This window comes from Haemorhous mexicanus, chromosome 14 (genome assembly GCF_027477595.1).
Source record: "Haemorhous mexicanus isolate bHaeMex1 chromosome 14, bHaeMex1.pri, whole genome shotgun sequence".
Lineage (NCBI taxonomy): Eukaryota > Metazoa > Chordata > Aves > Passeriformes > Fringillidae > Haemorhous > Haemorhous mexicanus.
In genome coordinates this window covers 1287022-1302945 of record NC_082354.1, presented here as the reverse complement: position 1 = coordinate 1302945, position 15924 = coordinate 1287022, and the positions used below count along the sequence as shown (strand labels likewise).

Sequence of the window (15924 nt, the reverse complement as noted above, 5' to 3'; positions counted from 1 at the left end):
GTCCGGGGAGCCTTAAAGGGCCCGAGCCCCTGCCCGGCGCCTCCTTCTGACCCGAGGGACCCGGTGGGATCTGCCGGGGATCGGGGGGGCCCGGGCACCCCTGAGCTGCGGCTCCTTGAGCAGAGCGGCCGCCGTGTGGCGGGCTGCGTGCAGGCCACGGGCCTTTTAAAATTACATTCTTAGAGAATAAACACCACCCGACCTGCGTGGAGGCCCCAGTAAAAATGCCTCTAACACTAGTTGGCTGCCTGCTCCTACGCGGCAGGGGGAAGGATAATGGCGGGGCGGGCCTACGGCTCCCGGCACGCCGCGGGGCCGGAACTGCCGGTCCTGGCGTGCCCTGACTAGCGGCGTTGCGGGTGCTGGTCACGGCTGAGCCGGCTCCGATGGCGGCGGTGCCGCCGCCGGTCTACGTATACAGCCCGGAGTACGTGACCCTCTGCGACTCCCTCTGCAAAGTGCCCAAGCGGGTCAGCGCCGCAGCGGGGGCGAGGGGGCGCGGGGAGCACAGCGGTGAGGCCCGGGCGTGGAGGCAGCTGGCGCCCGGCACGGCGGTAGGAAAGGAGGAAGCGGGGGAAACACCCGGCGAGAGGAGTGAGGGGTTAGAGCGGGGATGGCTCGTCTGTGCGTTCACATCGCCCTTGGCACCGCGGGCTCGGACACTGAAGTGACAATTCCCTTTCCCGGGAAGCCGTGCGCGGCTGTGCTTCTGCCCGGGACACCGGAAGGCCCTTTCACACGGTATGGGCCCGGGCCGGAGAAGGGACCCGGGCAGGAAAAGTCGCTGCTGGGAGGAGTCTGAGCCACGCCTCGTCTGCGAGTCCTTGGGCCCCTGGTTGCTGGCTTGGTGTCTCCTTCTCTCACAGTCTTATTCTTTTCTTTAGGCCAGCATGGTGCATTCACTGATTGAAGCGTATTGCTTGCTTGACCAGATGAAGTAAGTGCTCCCATTTTCTGTGAAGGAATGTTTTAGTCTCCACTAAGGTTTGGAAGGTGCTGAGTAACTTCAGGTTTCACACTGTCCCTGCTGACCGTGTGATTATAGGAGCCCCCACACTGCGCATTTAAAGGATTAAAGGAAAATATTTGTTTTGCTACATGGACACGATTACAGTAATTGTGGCAGGTGTAATTCATGGTTACCCTCCTGGTCTGGTGGAGCACTTCTAGCCTTGTGCCTTCTCTACAGAGTGTGTATCACCCCCCCCCCCCCCCCCCCCCATGCTTGAGACTCTGAGTAGGGTGACAGCCTTGGTGCTGCTCCAGACCCACTGATCAGTCAGTGCTGATGCAGAGAAGGACTATACTGCTTTGGTGAATTGTACTATATCTGGGAGACTTTTTGTGAGGTCTGCATGCTGTTCAGGAGAGAAGACCGGATGAGATCTGGGGCAGAGAAGTGAGGTACCTCCTGCCTCATTCAGCTCTTGACGCTGGGGCATGTGAAGGGAAAAATAAGAAAGGCGTAGCTCAGTCCCTCTTGTGGAGCTTCTCATAAAATCTTAGAAAAAATGTACTCCAGCACAGCCAGAAGGTTTTTTTGAGACTTCTTTTTTTAAAAGATTTTTTTTCTGGCAGAGTGTGCTTGGGAAATGACTGCAAGTATTGTTATGGAGCAGACCTGGAGGACTGCCCTCGCATGGGGTGGGAAGCATCAGGGCCAGCCTGGAGCTGGGAGCTTCCTGTGTTCTTCCTTTAGCAATAGAGCTGTGCTGCACTGCCTGTGCATGCTCTCACTGTCCAAGTTTTGGGGAGGGTTCAGTGTGTGGCAGGATTTGTCTAGACATACTGCAAAGCACCCAGACTCAGGAAGGTGCTGTGCAAGTTGCTTGTAACAGTGACAGTCTCTACTTTGGTGCAGGTCACACCATGTGAGAGGCATTGCACAGCTCCTGATCTAGGCTGAGGTCCTGCCACAGTGCTGTGCTGAGCCTGGGCATTTCCCTCCATTAGTTCCTCTGCATGTAACCTGAATGTTGGATATACTGGGGAATGCACAAACAGAGACAACATGCAGAACAGGGAAAAAAACTTGAAGCAAAGTGGGAAGGTTAATGCAGGCAGCACCTGCAGGTGTTCTCCACTGGGGTGGGCGCCACAGGTAGTGCCAAACCAGGGGCATGGCCTGCTCCAGCTCAGCTGGGTGGCTTTCTGACTTGAGTGACAGTCCAGTGCAAGAGGAGGAGGGAGTTTTGTTTGCTTTTACAACAGTAACAGCCAAAAAAGGCTCTTAATGTAAAGGCTAAAGCTGGACATTCCAGCTGAAAACTGGATCCTCTTGCCCTGATGTGCTCCCTTCTTCCTCTCTATGTAGGATAGTCAAGCCAAAAGTGGCCTCCATGGAGGAAATGGCGAGTTTCCACACAGATGCTTACCTGCAGCACCTGCAGAAGGTCAGTGAAGAGGGGGATGATGACCACCCGGAGTCTGTGGAGTATGGACTGGGTAAGGATGCACATCTTCAGCAGGAGATTGAGTGCCAGGGCCAGGATGCTTTTGCCTGAGCTGTAGTTAGAGGGGTGAGCTCAGGGGGATGCTGCGCTTAGTTTTGAAAGGAAACATTCTTTAACGGGGTGTTGCTGAGCCCCAGTAGTCATCTGACACTGGGGTTGGCACTTTTCTTGGTGCCTGAGGGTAGAGCTAGCCTCACTTTGCTGCTCTGTGTAGCTTGGCCTGTCTCTTGCTTACTGGGGCTGGTGCCCTTTGCTGCTGTTCTGAGGCTCTGGAATGGGATGGAAGACCCTGACACTGCCCTTGGGCTGGAGCTGGGACTGGCTGCTGCAAGCCTGCTGTGGAGAGGGCATGTGTGACCAGTGACCTGGAGCTGTAGTGACCAGATCAGCTGCAGAGCAATCTGGTGACTTACATATGGAGCAGAGGGCTCTTGCCCTCCTGGACCTAAGATAGCTTGAGAAATGCAGCGGGTAAAGCAGGTGAGATGGCTATGGGCACAGTCTTGATATCAGGAATGGGAAGAGTGACCCAGAACTGAGGCAGAGGTGCAGATTCTGTGCCGCTCTCATGAGTGTGCCTTAGACTTTACATTCCTGAAGCTGCTGTGTTTACAGGAAGACAGGCAACCCTGGTATCATTCTTTGTGGGCAACAGCTGCAGGGAGGCTGCTAGAGGACTAAGTGAAGTTCGTATTATAGACACAGACCTACAGTTTATCTAGTCTTGGCTAGTTTGTGGATGTCCATTTTAGGGAAGAGATATGTCAGTGGCCATGCCAGGGCTTTTTTGGTCAGGTAGATAGAGACTTGAAAGTAGTTTTTTTGTGAGATTGGTGTGAGGAGCCAGTAGTCTCAGCAATCCAGGCACACAACTCAGAACTTGATTCAGGACACATTTTAAAATTAACTGAGTGCAAGAAAACATTTGGATTGTTGCTTTTCATGGTGGGTTGATTTTTGTGGTGTGGGTGGGATTTTTTTGCTGGGTACTCACCAAGATACAGTCTCTCTCCCCCTCAGTAGGGTGGTGGAGAAAATCCAGTGGAAAAGATCAGGTAGAGATAATAACAGGGAGTCTCCAGTTACTGTCACCAGCAAAAGAGACTCTACATGGGGAAATTAATTCAATTTATTGCCAATTAATAATGGAGTAGGATAGTGAGAATTCAAAGTAAAACTGAAATCACCATCCCTCTCATCCACCTTTCTTCCCAGACTCAGCTTCACTCACAGCTCTTCTACTTTCCCCCTCAAGCAGTGTAAGGGGACAAGGAATGGGGGCTGTGGTCAGTTCATGCCTCTGTGCTGCTCCTTCCTCTTCACTCTTGCTCCGTGTGTGTGTGGGGTCCCTCCTGCAGGACACTCTCTTCCATGAACTTTTCCAGTGCTAGTCTTTCCTACGGGTAGCAGTTTTTCAAGAACTTCTCCACTATGGGTCCTCCATGGGGTCAGTTCTTCAGGAGCAGGCTGCTCCAGCCCTGGTCAGTCTTGAAGACTCAAACAAAAGGAATGTGCTTCCCCTGGAGGAAAAGGCCTGTTGTGTCTGAGGTGCAAACTCTTACATGGACTCTTACCTGCAGGTTATGACTGTCCAGCCACGGAAGGGATCTTTGAGTATGCAGCGGCTGTGGGAGGAGCCACCATCACTGCAGCCCAGTGCCTGCTGGATGGCAAGTGCAAAGTAGCAATTAACTGGCCTGGAGGGTGGCATCATGCAAAGAAGTAAGAAAACAATCTCTTCCCTTGTGTTTTCTCATCTGGTGTCTGCTCCCAGCTTGCCTGAGAACCCTCAGGGTGCAATGATCTAGTTGGAAGAGAAAGCAAGGTATGAGGGAAGGCAGAAGGTAGAGAGGAAGGTAACAGAGGGCAGGGCCAGAGGCCTGAGAGGAGGCAGGTCACTGCCTAGTGCTGGTGCTGTCACTGTCGTGCTGCAGGGCAGGTTTGGGGCAGGTGTACTTACACAACGTCTCAGCCCGTTTCCTGGTGGGCACTTGGCTGAAAATGGCTTCAGCTGCAGCTTGCTGTGAGAGGAGACTTGCACTCAGCAGAGCAGAGCTCTTGCTCTGTGCAGAACTGATGGCTTTTGGGAAATCTGTTATATTCTGTCTGGATTGCATGGCTTAAAAAATGCCTGTAATGAAAAAAGTCTTAGCAGTGTTGCTGCTGCTGAGCTATTAGCACTGTTCTGGGAAGCAAAGAGTCTGTTTAAAAAATAGGCCTTTAATACTCACCAATCCCAAAGGAGTCTTCCCAGTCACCCCAGTAAGTTGGTGTTTGATGCTTCAGGGTAGATGCCAGCCCAGTGTGAAGGTCCAGCCAGACTGATTCCAAACTGCAGGTGCTTGATTCTAGGACCTGTGTCCTAGTAAAATACATTCCTTTTGTCAAAAAACACCTGTTGTCTGGTGGTTTAGTTGCTTTGCAAGGTCCTAAAGGTAGGAATGACCTGGGGCTTTGGAAGCTCTTGGTTCAGATGATGCCTTTGGGGTTGAGAGTAAGATGCTAAGTGCCATTTCTCAAGGCAGTGTCACCCTCCTTTCTGGCAGTGATACTCAGAGCTTTGCTAGGTGGGTTTAGGTCACCACAGGGGAATCCCAAGTGCTGGTCCTGAACTGCAGCTCCAACGCTGCTCTGCTTTTGACTGAACTGGTGTCCTGCTCTGCTTGACCTTGAGTTTCAGAGATATGTATTACAGCATGGAGAGAGTGCCCAAGACATGCTTCCTTGTGAGCTGTGAGGGAGGGGAGAAGTACATAATTACAGTTGAGTCAGATTTTCAGGATGCCTGTTAACACCTCCATTTTCAGCATTACTATAAATGAACAGAGTCACTGGAAAACAGCTGTGCTCCGTGGCACTTGCAGAGGGTGAAAGTGAGTGTGGTTCTGCCACTCCTGGCTTGCTCCTCACTGTTCCCAGCTGTTGCTGAGCAGGAAATGTCAGAGAGAATGAGCTGAGTGCTGTGACTGGAAATCAAGAGGAATTTCCCAGAGATGCATCTTGTATCCTGATATAATTTGTAGAAAAGGGATTTGAGTACTCCTGTTGCCAAGTATAAAGCTGCACTTTAAAATAGCTATCCAGGGCTGATTTAAGAATGCATGTGGACTGGTGCTAAGTGGTGATGGGGACTTGACTTTGGAGTGAGGCTGGAGTAGGGGTCAAGAAACTTTCTTGTTCCTTTGATGCCAGCTAGTGAGCTGTCCCCGATGAATGTCAGCGATAAATCTTTCCATGGTACACCTGTCCTCTGTTTAGCTGCTGGGACTCTCTCCTGGCTGAGCCCAGGAGCTGTATCGTGAGGGACTGCATGTGAGACATTCCATTTGCAGTTTTCTGGGAAGAGAAGGGAAGGATTTACTTTGTCAAGAGGCTTAACCTTCATAGCCTGAGACTTTAAAACAGCAGGAGAATCCTGTGACTGGCTTGGGCCTGCCTTTCAGTGCCAGGACCTTCCCAGGAGTTGTGACCCAGACAGCAAGAATGGAGTGGCTGCCTATCTATGCCAGTCCAGAACTCACAGGAGAATGGCCAAGGGGACTGTCCTCTTGCCTCAGAGTGGGTTTGAGTCAGGTGACTCTGAACTTCTTTAAAATGTCTCAGGTGCAGAAAGCTAACATTTTATTTGTTCAACAGTGCAGTAGTCAGAGGTACCCTCCTCAGACCAGTGTCTCTCTGCAGCAGAGCTGACTGATGCTTACCCAGCTGCCAGAAAGCCCAGAGTTGAGAAGCAGTTGGCACAAGTAGTCCTGTTCTCTGGGCTTCCCAGCCATGCTTTGAACTGTTCCTGACTCGTCTCTTGGTCAGTGCTGGGCTGAGTTTTCGTACTCCTCTGTGCCCCTGTGAGGTGGACACTTGCAAAGTCAAAGTGAGAATGCTGAAATCAGTGGTGATTGCATTGACAATATTCAATATCATAGACATTGTTTTCACAGGGATGAAGCTTCTGGTTTCTGTTACCTGAATGACGCTGTCTTAGGGATCCTGCGACTGCGCCAGAAATTTGACCGCATCCTTTATATTGATTTGGATTTGCATCATGGGGATGGTAAGGCCCAGCAAAGGCTGCAAACAGCACAGGTGCACAGACTCGGGGGAGTGGGAGAAGGCAAGGTCTGTCTGCAAAGCAGGGGTTTACTTGCTGCAACAACTGTGGTTTCGGCTCCTTTCGGTGCAGTGGAGTTCCCTCAATCCATTTATGCCTTGTCCTGCTTTACAGACTTGCCCTATTATTTATTTTTTCTCTCTCCATGCCCTCTGTCTTAATAGTGTCTTTAAGGAAAAGGCATGTTGAACCACAGCAGCATTGAGAAAAAGCTAGAGAGCCCAGTAGCACTGGTTCTGATCAGAGCCAAGCTCTGGCCAAGTGAGCCCTGCTTGGATCCCTCTCCCATCTTCACAGGCCTAGCAGCACAGGCAAGTGCTGCTACCATGGATAGTGATGTGAGATATTCAGATCCATTCAGTACTGGTTATCATGAGAGTTGCCAGATTCATGGTAGTTGTGATCTTTGCTGCAGTTGAACTCCAGTCTCTGTGGATTGAGAATGTATTTATTGAACCACATCTGCATTTCCGCTTTGCTTATGGTGCTCCTTCTCTGCTTGCTGCCTGTGTTTATCAAGCAACTCAGTGTGTTCAGACTCTGTCATTTATATACATGATGCGTGAAATTTTTATTTTAATTTCCTAATAGGAGTTGAGGATGCCTTTAGTTTCACCTCGAAGGTCATGACTGTTTCTCTGCACAAATTTTCACCAGGATTTTTCCCAGGCAAGTTGAACTTGTGAGATTTGTGCTCATTTGGTTCACACGTCACTGGTGAGGCCTCCATAAAGGCAAGACATAAAAGCATGTCTTGCTGTCTCTTCTCACGACCCAGGAGAAGGAAAGAGGGGGAGCTACATGTTTGGCATTTCCCTCTTTCTGGTTGTAGCTGAGCTCTAGGCAGAGTTCCTTTGATGCTGCATGGCAGAATTGGGTGAAGGATAGAACAGGTCACTCAACCCCACCTTTCTTGGTGGTGGCAAGTAGACTTCTTCATATGCATGCTGAATGTCCTGGCTCTCATCTTGCCTTTGAGACACCCCATGCATCTCTTGCTGCTGATCTGCTTTCCCTTCTAATTGAGGTTTTTCTGTTGTGCAGGCACTGGTGATGTGACAGATGTTGGCCTGGGAAAAGGTCGCTATTACAGCGTGAATGTGCCCATTCAAGACGGCATTCAGGATGAAAAATATTACCAGATCTGTGAATCGTAAGCCCTCTTGCTCTGAAACAGCTGACTTGAATGGGATTTTGGAGAATAAGATACTACACAGCTTAGTATTTTTAATTACAGTCTTTTCTTAAGGCTTGTCCCTTCCCCTGTTGCAGCCTTTGATTACAATGAACATAGACTGTAAGTTCTCAGAGGTCTTGTATGAATCCTTAGACAAACTAAATATAGAGACACATTGTGGGTGACTGGAGGGGTCTCTGCCGCAGGTCAGCATATCTCCTGATACACCTCCACAGGTGTCTATCTAAGGAGACTGAAAAACAAAAAGTATTTTTTAGCTGTGGACTTAGGGCTAGATGTTTTTTCCTCAAGTAAGTTCTCTGAATTCTGACTGTGGGACATATGCTTGGAGCTTAGCTAAAAGCATTTTCCTAGCACCTTCTGTCTGTGCTGGAAGAATGAAAGGCTGAAGGCTGAATATCTGACAGTGACAGAGCTGCCTCCTAGCAGTCTTCTGTGTCCCTCAGCTGATGGTGGACCTCACAAGCTGTTGCCCATGTCAAAACTGGGCTGCGGGGCTTGTTCTTTTCCACGGGAGAGGAGTCTCAGTGCAGGGCTGCAGGACGTGCTAGCACATCCACCTCTAACACTTGAGGGCTGAAACCACTCTAAACTTGTAGACCAGTTGGGCAGTCATATGGGTGACATGCCTCCTGCTGGCTTATTGGTGCTTGCCATTGCTGGGGCAGAGCAGCCCTCTCTGTGCTGGAGGACATGCTTTCAAAAGGCAGCTGTAGGGTCAGGAACCCACTCAGGAGGAGCCTGCTGCTTGCATTCACAGCTGAAGGACATCATAACCTACCATAGATTTCAAGCTGTGTATCACTAAAGCTTCTGCAAAGACACTTAGAGATCTCTTTGAGTTCTATCCTGGCTGGGAGGGAGTCCATGGGCATGACCGTGGCTGTCTCGTCCAGCTGTTGTTTGAGGGTAATTGCTTGTACTTCCCAAAACCACAGTGGGCTTGAAGCATGAAGCTCTGTCCAATGCTAGTTTTTGCAGGCTGACTACATCCTGCACAGAGCTTTTCCTCATAGTTTTGCCTCAAGAGCCATACAGGAGGGAGGAGTGTAAGACCCTAGCCAGTCTTCCTCTGTTTCTTCTGTTCTCTGCTGGCCTGTCCTGGTGAGAGGTGTCTGAGAGTTCAGGATTGTTGTTTTGCCAGACCCGGATTTCCACTATGACTTTCACAGGGCAGAAAAGCCCCTGGATCATCCTGCAGCCAAAAGGCAGACTGTAAATGTGGAGTTTGATGCTACCACTATACTGGTGAGGACTGGATCCCCCTCTGCCATGTTAATCGGTGGTGCTTTTGCATTTGTCAGCCTTTTGATAAGTGCTCTGAGAGCTAAAATTGCTCTGGAGGTAGAAGGCTCAGAGCAGAGCCTGGGAGCAGAGGTAGTGTAACTAGTATGAGTTGGGTGGAAGCAGAGAATGCCGAAACCCTGAGAGGCATTGGTGGATCTGAGTGACCAGGGCCATGCCACCAGCATTCCTCTGAGCCATGCTGGCAGTAACTGGGCTGCTCCTCTTCTCTCTAGAGTGTTGAAGGAGGTGTATGCTGCCTTCAACCCTGATGCAGTTGTGCTGCAGCTGGGGGCGGACACCATTGCGGGAGACCCCATGTGCTCTTTCAACATGACACCTGAGGGAGTAGGGAAGTGCCTCAAGTATGTCCTGCAGTGGCAGCTAGCAACTCTTATCCTCGGAGGAGGTGAGTGCATCCTGCTGTTCTCCGAGAAACATGTTTGTCCTCCTGTGACCCTGCCTCGAGTGCCTGCCTGCCCTTGGGCTCAGGACTGGCGAGGGTTTAGCAGGGTGACTGCTGGGCAGTTTCAGGAGGATGCACTGTGGCATAGTACTCTTTTCTCACACCTGAAATCCTTGATACTGATAGGTGCAAGTCTCAATACTGACTCAGATCTTGAGTTAAAAGCTGCATAGCTCCTCTGGAGAAGAGCAGAGGCCAACAAACTGACCCTGACTTCTCAGTGACATCTCTGATTCCCATCTCTGCTGATCAGATGGTGCTTCTCTTTAAAAGTGAGCGCTGTGTTCCCAAAGCTACCTTGGGCACTTGGTGATGAATGGTTTCATTAAGATTCAAGCAGGGCCTTGGGATGAGGCCTGGCTGCCTGCAATGTATAGCAGGGCTCTGATACCCAGTGAAAGCTAAGCTGGACTTATTTCTGTTGTGTTGCCTAACCAGCTGCTTGTCCAATGGGGAGAGCACAGGATAGGTGTTATGTTAACAGAGCATTTCAGAACAACAAAAGCCCCTGTGTGCCAGGGAAAGCCCCTGAGCTCCATGACTGGAGTCTGATCAGCTCTAGGTGTTGTCCTTTTTTAGATGGAGGAAATCATGTATAGCATATTAAGGCTAAAATTTGATGTGCCTGATGCCCTTTGTTTTGGAAAGGTTATGAGTGTTCAGTCCTGCTGTGGCTTGTCTGTGAGTGTGCTGGAGATGTCACCTTTCAAACAAAACCCAAAACTTCTGTTAAAAAATGAGGATCACCTATGTGTCACTTGTGAAAATAGCAAAGGAGTGTTCTACCACTGCAGCATGGGAAAGCATTTGAAGTGGAAATTGGGGGAGGAGTAAAAAAAAAAAGCAGGGGAAAAAAACCCACTGCAAACAGAAGGGAATATTGGAAAAATATGGTCTGTCTTGTCAAAGTGCTTTTCTCCCTTTACTCTTCTAGTCATCTATTCTGCAAAAAAACCTACCTGAGTCTCTTGCAGGATTGCTTTCAGCTAAGGTATCTTCTTGTGGGCTCATGTTCCTTTACCATGTAGGTAACCATTTCCTGCTCACTGTGAAATCTCATTTCCATGTAAAGCAGTTGCAAGTCGTAGCTATGAGTTTCACATTTGTCCTCTCAAACATGACGGTGCTGAAGAGCTCACCAGCATATGGCTGGGCATGTGTATTTTGCTTTATAGGTCAAAGGCTGGTATTAAAAAGCAGGAAGCCCCCATTTCTGCTGCAGCCTGCTACTTGAGAATGGCTCTTCTTCTTGCCAGGAGAGAGTTCAGCACATGGGGCTGGGAGCTCGTCTTGGGTCTGAGATGGTGGCTTGAGGACTTGCCTCTGCCACACTGGATGTAACTGGGGTACAGTTTGAGTGGTCTGCTCTTGCATACACTGTCATTCAGACTTGGTCTTGTGTAGCCAGCAGGTGCAGAAGGCAGATTTTGGGCAAGGCTTGAGTGGATGAAATAAGCGGAACTCATGTAGCCTGCACACAGTGGTTTCATGATTTGTTCCTTCCACCTAAATCTCTTTTTCTCCTTTCCCTTTCCCCACTCTTCTTCCTCAAATCCCAATTCTTGCTGGAAACAGGAGGTTACAACCTTGCCAACACTGCTCGCTGCTGGACGTACTTGACTGGGGTCATCCTTGGGAGAACACTGTCCTCTGAGATCCCTGATCATGAGGTAATGCTTGAAAAACCCTCCCTTCTCCTTGCATAAGAGGCAGTTGTTCTGCCTAACCCACACAGCATGCTTGCCACACAGTCCTGTTTTGTGAAGACACTTATGTAGCAATGCTGCCCTAACTTAGCAGTATGGTGGGTGCTTGTGCCCAAAACCAGAGGCTGTCTGCAGCTTTCTGTGAGGGGTTTCATGTACCCGTAAACTCCAGTCTCAGATAGTAACAGAGAGGACGGGCAAAAGGATTCTCTAGTTTGTTCAAAGAGCTCTTTATGTAAAGGATGTGCCTTTTGCCTTCTCAAGGCTTTAATTTTTTTTTTCAGCTGAAGTTTGAGTGACCACAGTGCCTGTTGCTCTGCTTTCCTCCTCCTCCCCCTTAAGGTTCTGTCTGGTGACCAGCAGTGTCTGGTAAAGAGTAGCCAGGGCCCAGCACATTCCAATAAGTTGCTCCTCTCTGGACTTGACACAGAACTCACCTTGCAAATATTCTGTCACTCTGTTAGGGTCCTGTAGTTGTACTCACCTTGCAAATATTCTGTCACTCTGTTAGGGTCCTGTAGTTGTACTACAGTTGTAGTTGGAAGTTGAACTTCCAAACCACTGGAGCCAAGAATTTCCCCAGAAGCTGGCCCATTTTCTCCCACTTCCTATGCCACTCGTGACTATCTACTCTTGGGGCAGATCTCTGAATGACCTTCCTAGAAATCTCTGTCCTGACTCTAAACATGTTATCAGCTGTACTGAGGAGACACACATAGAGACATAGCAACCATAGCAACAGGAACATGCTTTCTGTAACATCCAAAGGGAATTAAAAATTCTTGAAAGCTGTTGTAACAGGCCTGAAGGAGGAAGAGGGGGTGACAAGCTGGGGAAAATCATCCTCTCCTGTTTCCCCCTCAGGCTGAGTACTATTATTAATGGACTAACAAAGGTAGTGCCTGAGGAAAGGGTAGGAGAGGAACACCGAATACCCATCCCAAATGACCCTCATTGCCACTGTTATAATTTCATAAACTGATATCACAGAGTACAGCAACAAAACAATCCTGATCCCACTCCCTGCTCTGAAAAATATCATCACAAGGAACACATATATGCTCACACATATGTACCTTACCCACATGAACAGACCAAGCAGCATTGTGACCAGTGGTTCTGTACCTAATATGAACAAATGCTTAGAATCAAATTTGTTTCCAACCCACTCTGGGCAGATCTGTTGTTATCTCAACCCTTTGTGCCCCATACTGGGCACCAATTAAGGTTGTCTTAGGAATGGTATTTTCCAATTTAGTGCTCCTCCTAAGAGCATGAACAATTTACTAAACAATAACTGCAACAATACTAATGACAGAGGGAACAAGAAAACAAAAAACTATTCACATAGAAACACCCCTGCCCCCTGACAATAGACAAAACTGCATAGCTTCCTCTGCCACGTTATTTCAGCTGGAAGGAATCCCTTCTCTCTGGAAGAGAGTCCCTTTCCCCTGCCCACAGCAATGATGAGAGGTGGTATAGAATAACCTCTGTGTCCAGGCCATGCCTCCTCCCAGCTACTCTAAAAACTGACCCTGTCTTGGCCAGAATCATGACACAATGGCTCACAGTAACTTGTGATTCCGCGTTAGCACGTCAACCCCATGTGCTGCAGATTTCCTTCACACTATCTGAGCACCCAGCCAGGAGAGACACAGTATACTTGCAGCACACTGATTTTTCCTTTCCCAGGTGTTTGACAGTCATGTCAATGCAGTGTTCAGCAAGATGGGAAGTGAACAGTAGGATATGTGATTACAGGACTTGAAATTTAATAATAAAAAAATCCCATTTGCAGGTAACCATGTGTAAAATGAGTGTCAACATCTTTCCCAAATAAAGCATTGGGATAGACATTTGACTGCTTTTTGGTTGCTTCACTGGGCTCTGCTTCCCATCCCTTGAAGTGGGAAGCGGTTGAAAACTCCAGGTGGACACAGACACTGCTGAAGTACCACCTTGATGTAGTGAAGCTACATGTGGCCCTTAGGTAGAGGAATGTTTTTTTGCCTTTTTACAAACAGGTACCCGTGGGAAGCCCTCTCTCTAGCCTCAGCCTTCAGAGACCTCTCTGTTGATTTTCCTCTCCTCTTCCCTGCAGTTCTTCACAGAGTATGGTCCTGATTACGTGCTGGAGATCACACCAAGCTGCAGACCAGACCGCAATGAGCCACAGAGAATTAAAGAAATTCTGAACTCTATCAAAGGTGCGTTGTCCAAGCCAACACTCCTGCTTCAGGCTTACAGGTTTTTTTAGAGAGGGCTTCAGAAGAACTCACTGGAGTCTTTCTCACTGACTGGAAAGATGAACCACAATCACTTGGATGCTCATTAGTGCACAGTGTCATTTGCCTCCCACATCCCTTGGGATTTTCAGGGTTGGTGGTACAAAGTTATGGGTCCCTGTAGCAAAAGTTGCTATTGCCTTTGCTCTGGCTTGGCAGGGAAGCATGGGGCCTTGTCCTTTCTGGAATCATAGAACAGCCCAGGTTCTAAGGAACTTCAAAAGATCATCTGGTCCAAACTTTTAGTGGGAAAGGGAGCATGGACAAGATTATCTAGCAAGTCACATCCTGAAAACTTCTGACATTGAGGCCGATACCACACCCCTGGGGAGTTTCCTTGTGATTGATTGCTCTCACTGTAAAAAAAAGTACTTAAGGTGAAACCTCTCCTGGTGCAAGTCACACCTGTTGTCCCTTGTCCTCTCCATGTGCTTCCTTGTGAAGAGAGAACCTCTGTCCTCTGAAGCCTATAGAGCAGGCTTCAAGTACTAGATTACTGTAATGAGGTCCCTCCTAAGCCTTCTGCAGGGAGAGTCTTTCCTCATTGGGCAGGTTCTCTGGCATCTGATCACCTTAGTGGTCCTCCTTTGGACCCTCTCTGCTCTGCCCATGTCTTTCGTGATTTGTGGGGATCATAAGTGGACACAGTACTCATCATTTGTCAGACGGACCTGGAATGAGATGATCCAATTTTTCTTAGTAATGCTCCTACACATGCTGCACAGGATACAGTTTGCTTCACTGCTGCAGCAGCAGCACACTGCTGGATCCCATTCAGCTTGCTGCCTATCAGGACCCCCACATCCATTTTCCCAAAGCTGATTCCCAGTCACACAAATCCCAGCCTGAACTGGCTACCTTCTATCTCACGTGCAGGTCCTTGTTTTTGTCTTTGTTAAACTTAAAACTGTTATTTTTAGCCCCCCTTCCAGCCTGTCCAGCTCTCTAAGATAACTCTTCCTTCTGACCTGTTCACCTCAGTTTGGTGCTGTGGTTGTTTTCAACCAAGGTAATTTACGATAGTGAGCAATATGTATCCGTCCCTGGGGGACCCCACTTGTGACAGGCTGCAAGACCATGTAAAAACCATTGATCACCACCCACTGTGAGCTTCCTGTGAGCCTTGCTCCTTATCCCCTTTGCAGACCACCCCTCCAGTCTGCGTCCTTCCAGTTGGTCCAGGAGGAGGCTGTGGGAAATAGCTTTCTGGAACTGGGGCAGGTCTCCAGCAGGCAGGACTTGAAGCCCAGGACAGGCAGCTGGGTGAGCTCTGCCAGGTCCAGCATTGAAACTCATTCAATGCCCTTGCCCATCTGTCTTGTCCCTCTCTGCAAGAGGGGCTCGGAGCAGCATGATGGGGCTTGGCAGCCCTTTTCTGTCTGTGTGTGTTGCAGTGTGCTGGTGTTAAAAGTAGGGTAGGAAGTCCAATGGCCATGGGTGCCTTTGGGTGTCCATTCCCAAGCATGGGCCAATCCTAGGGAAGGGCATCCCTTCCTTGGGGACATGTCCAAGAGGGTAGGAGAAACAGCATCACTCCAGAGCTGGAAGGGAGGGCCGTGTGCTCCTGTCTGTGAATCCAGCCTGAAAGAAGGACGAAGCAGCAGGGAGTGAGCATGCTCGTCTCGGATGCTGGTCCATGAATCCTGAAGCAGCATTCAGCATAGTGAAAGCATTGGCAGGGTCCCCTTGTGGTAATTTCCAAAGCCTGGCTCGAATGAGGGCAGCAGCCTCTGCAAAGGGAGCGAGGGGTCAGCAGGAACTGAGATCTGTGCTGAAGCTGGAATTCCCATATCATGGTGTAGTCCATCAGAGTGGCACCCCTTGCCAGGTCACTCCATCAGGCTAAAATATCAGTGGAAATACCCTTTTTTGCTTCCTTTTATTTGCAGGGAATCTGAAGCACGTTGTTTAGCAGAAAAGGAAGGCTCGGGCAAGAGCATTTCCTGTGGGGAAGACAGCATATTTATGTGAACAACTGGTGAAATTTGTGGCTGGAGGGAAACTTTCGAAGAAAGTACTGTTGGTTGGTTAATTTTTTTTTTCTCTTTTAAGAAGAAAAGCTGCTGCATGCCACAAGCACTGTGGCTCTCCCCAGGCAGGAGTGTGGGCCCTTCAGCCACAGCCTTCCAGTGCTGGCAGAGCCTCCCTTGCTTCTTTCCCCTTCCTTTTTTAACACCACAGTTCGTTCTCACAACTGCTTTTAAATGTATTTTAAGAGAGGAGCTGCTCAGAGCTGTGAGCCCTCCCCAGCTGGAACCCAGTGTTTTGTTACCTACCTGGCAGGGCCACAACTTCAGAGCTGCCCACTCGGGAAGTAGAGCCTGAGGGCTACCCTGGTTGTGTCTCTTACCCGCAGAAAGGCACAGCCATTGTGTTTTTAACTGGGAATTTTTAAAAAATAAAATACTTGAAATACTCTTCCAA

General features: G+C 49.1%; 2 protein-coding genes across 6 annotated transcripts in view; both read left to right on the top strand.

The window, feature by feature from the left end:
- Window positions 1–903, top strand: part of PHKA1 (phosphorylase kinase regulatory subunit alpha 1) — a 22047-nt gene extending 21144 nt beyond the window's left edge. Inside the window, exon 34 of the transcript XR_009488313.1 lies at window positions 885–903. The gene's annotated coding sequence lies outside the window, so the exon portion shown is untranslated. The remainder of the gene's footprint in view (window positions 1–884) is intronic.
- The window catches only part of HDAC8 (histone deacetylase 8), a 19057-nt gene extending 3133 nt beyond the window's left edge, over window positions 1–15924 (top strand). The window contains exons 1-11 of one of the 5 annotated variants that reach the window (XM_059859673.1): window positions 316–470; window positions 885–937; window positions 2315–2445; window positions 4034–4175; window positions 6389–6501; window positions 7150–7227; window positions 7603–7711; window positions 9277–9449; window positions 11082–11176; window positions 13317–13422; window positions 15390–15924. In XM_059859673.1, coding sequence (XP_059715656.1) covers window positions 387–470; window positions 885–937; window positions 2315–2445; window positions 4034–4175; window positions 6389–6501; window positions 7150–7227; window positions 7603–7711; window positions 9277–9449; window positions 11082–11176; window positions 13317–13422; window positions 15390–15412 — 1107 coding nt within the window. In that variant the 5' untranslated portion in view covers window positions 316–386 and the 3' untranslated portion in view covers window positions 15413–15924. Of the gene's footprint in view, window positions 1–292; window positions 471–601; window positions 742–884; window positions 938–2314; window positions 2446–4033; window positions 4176–6388; window positions 6502–7149; window positions 7228–7602; window positions 7712–9276; window positions 9450–11081; window positions 11177–13316 lie in introns of those variants that run through there. The other 4 variants (XM_059859674.1, XM_059859672.1, XM_059859675.1 and 1 more) reach the window with 4 other exon arrangements.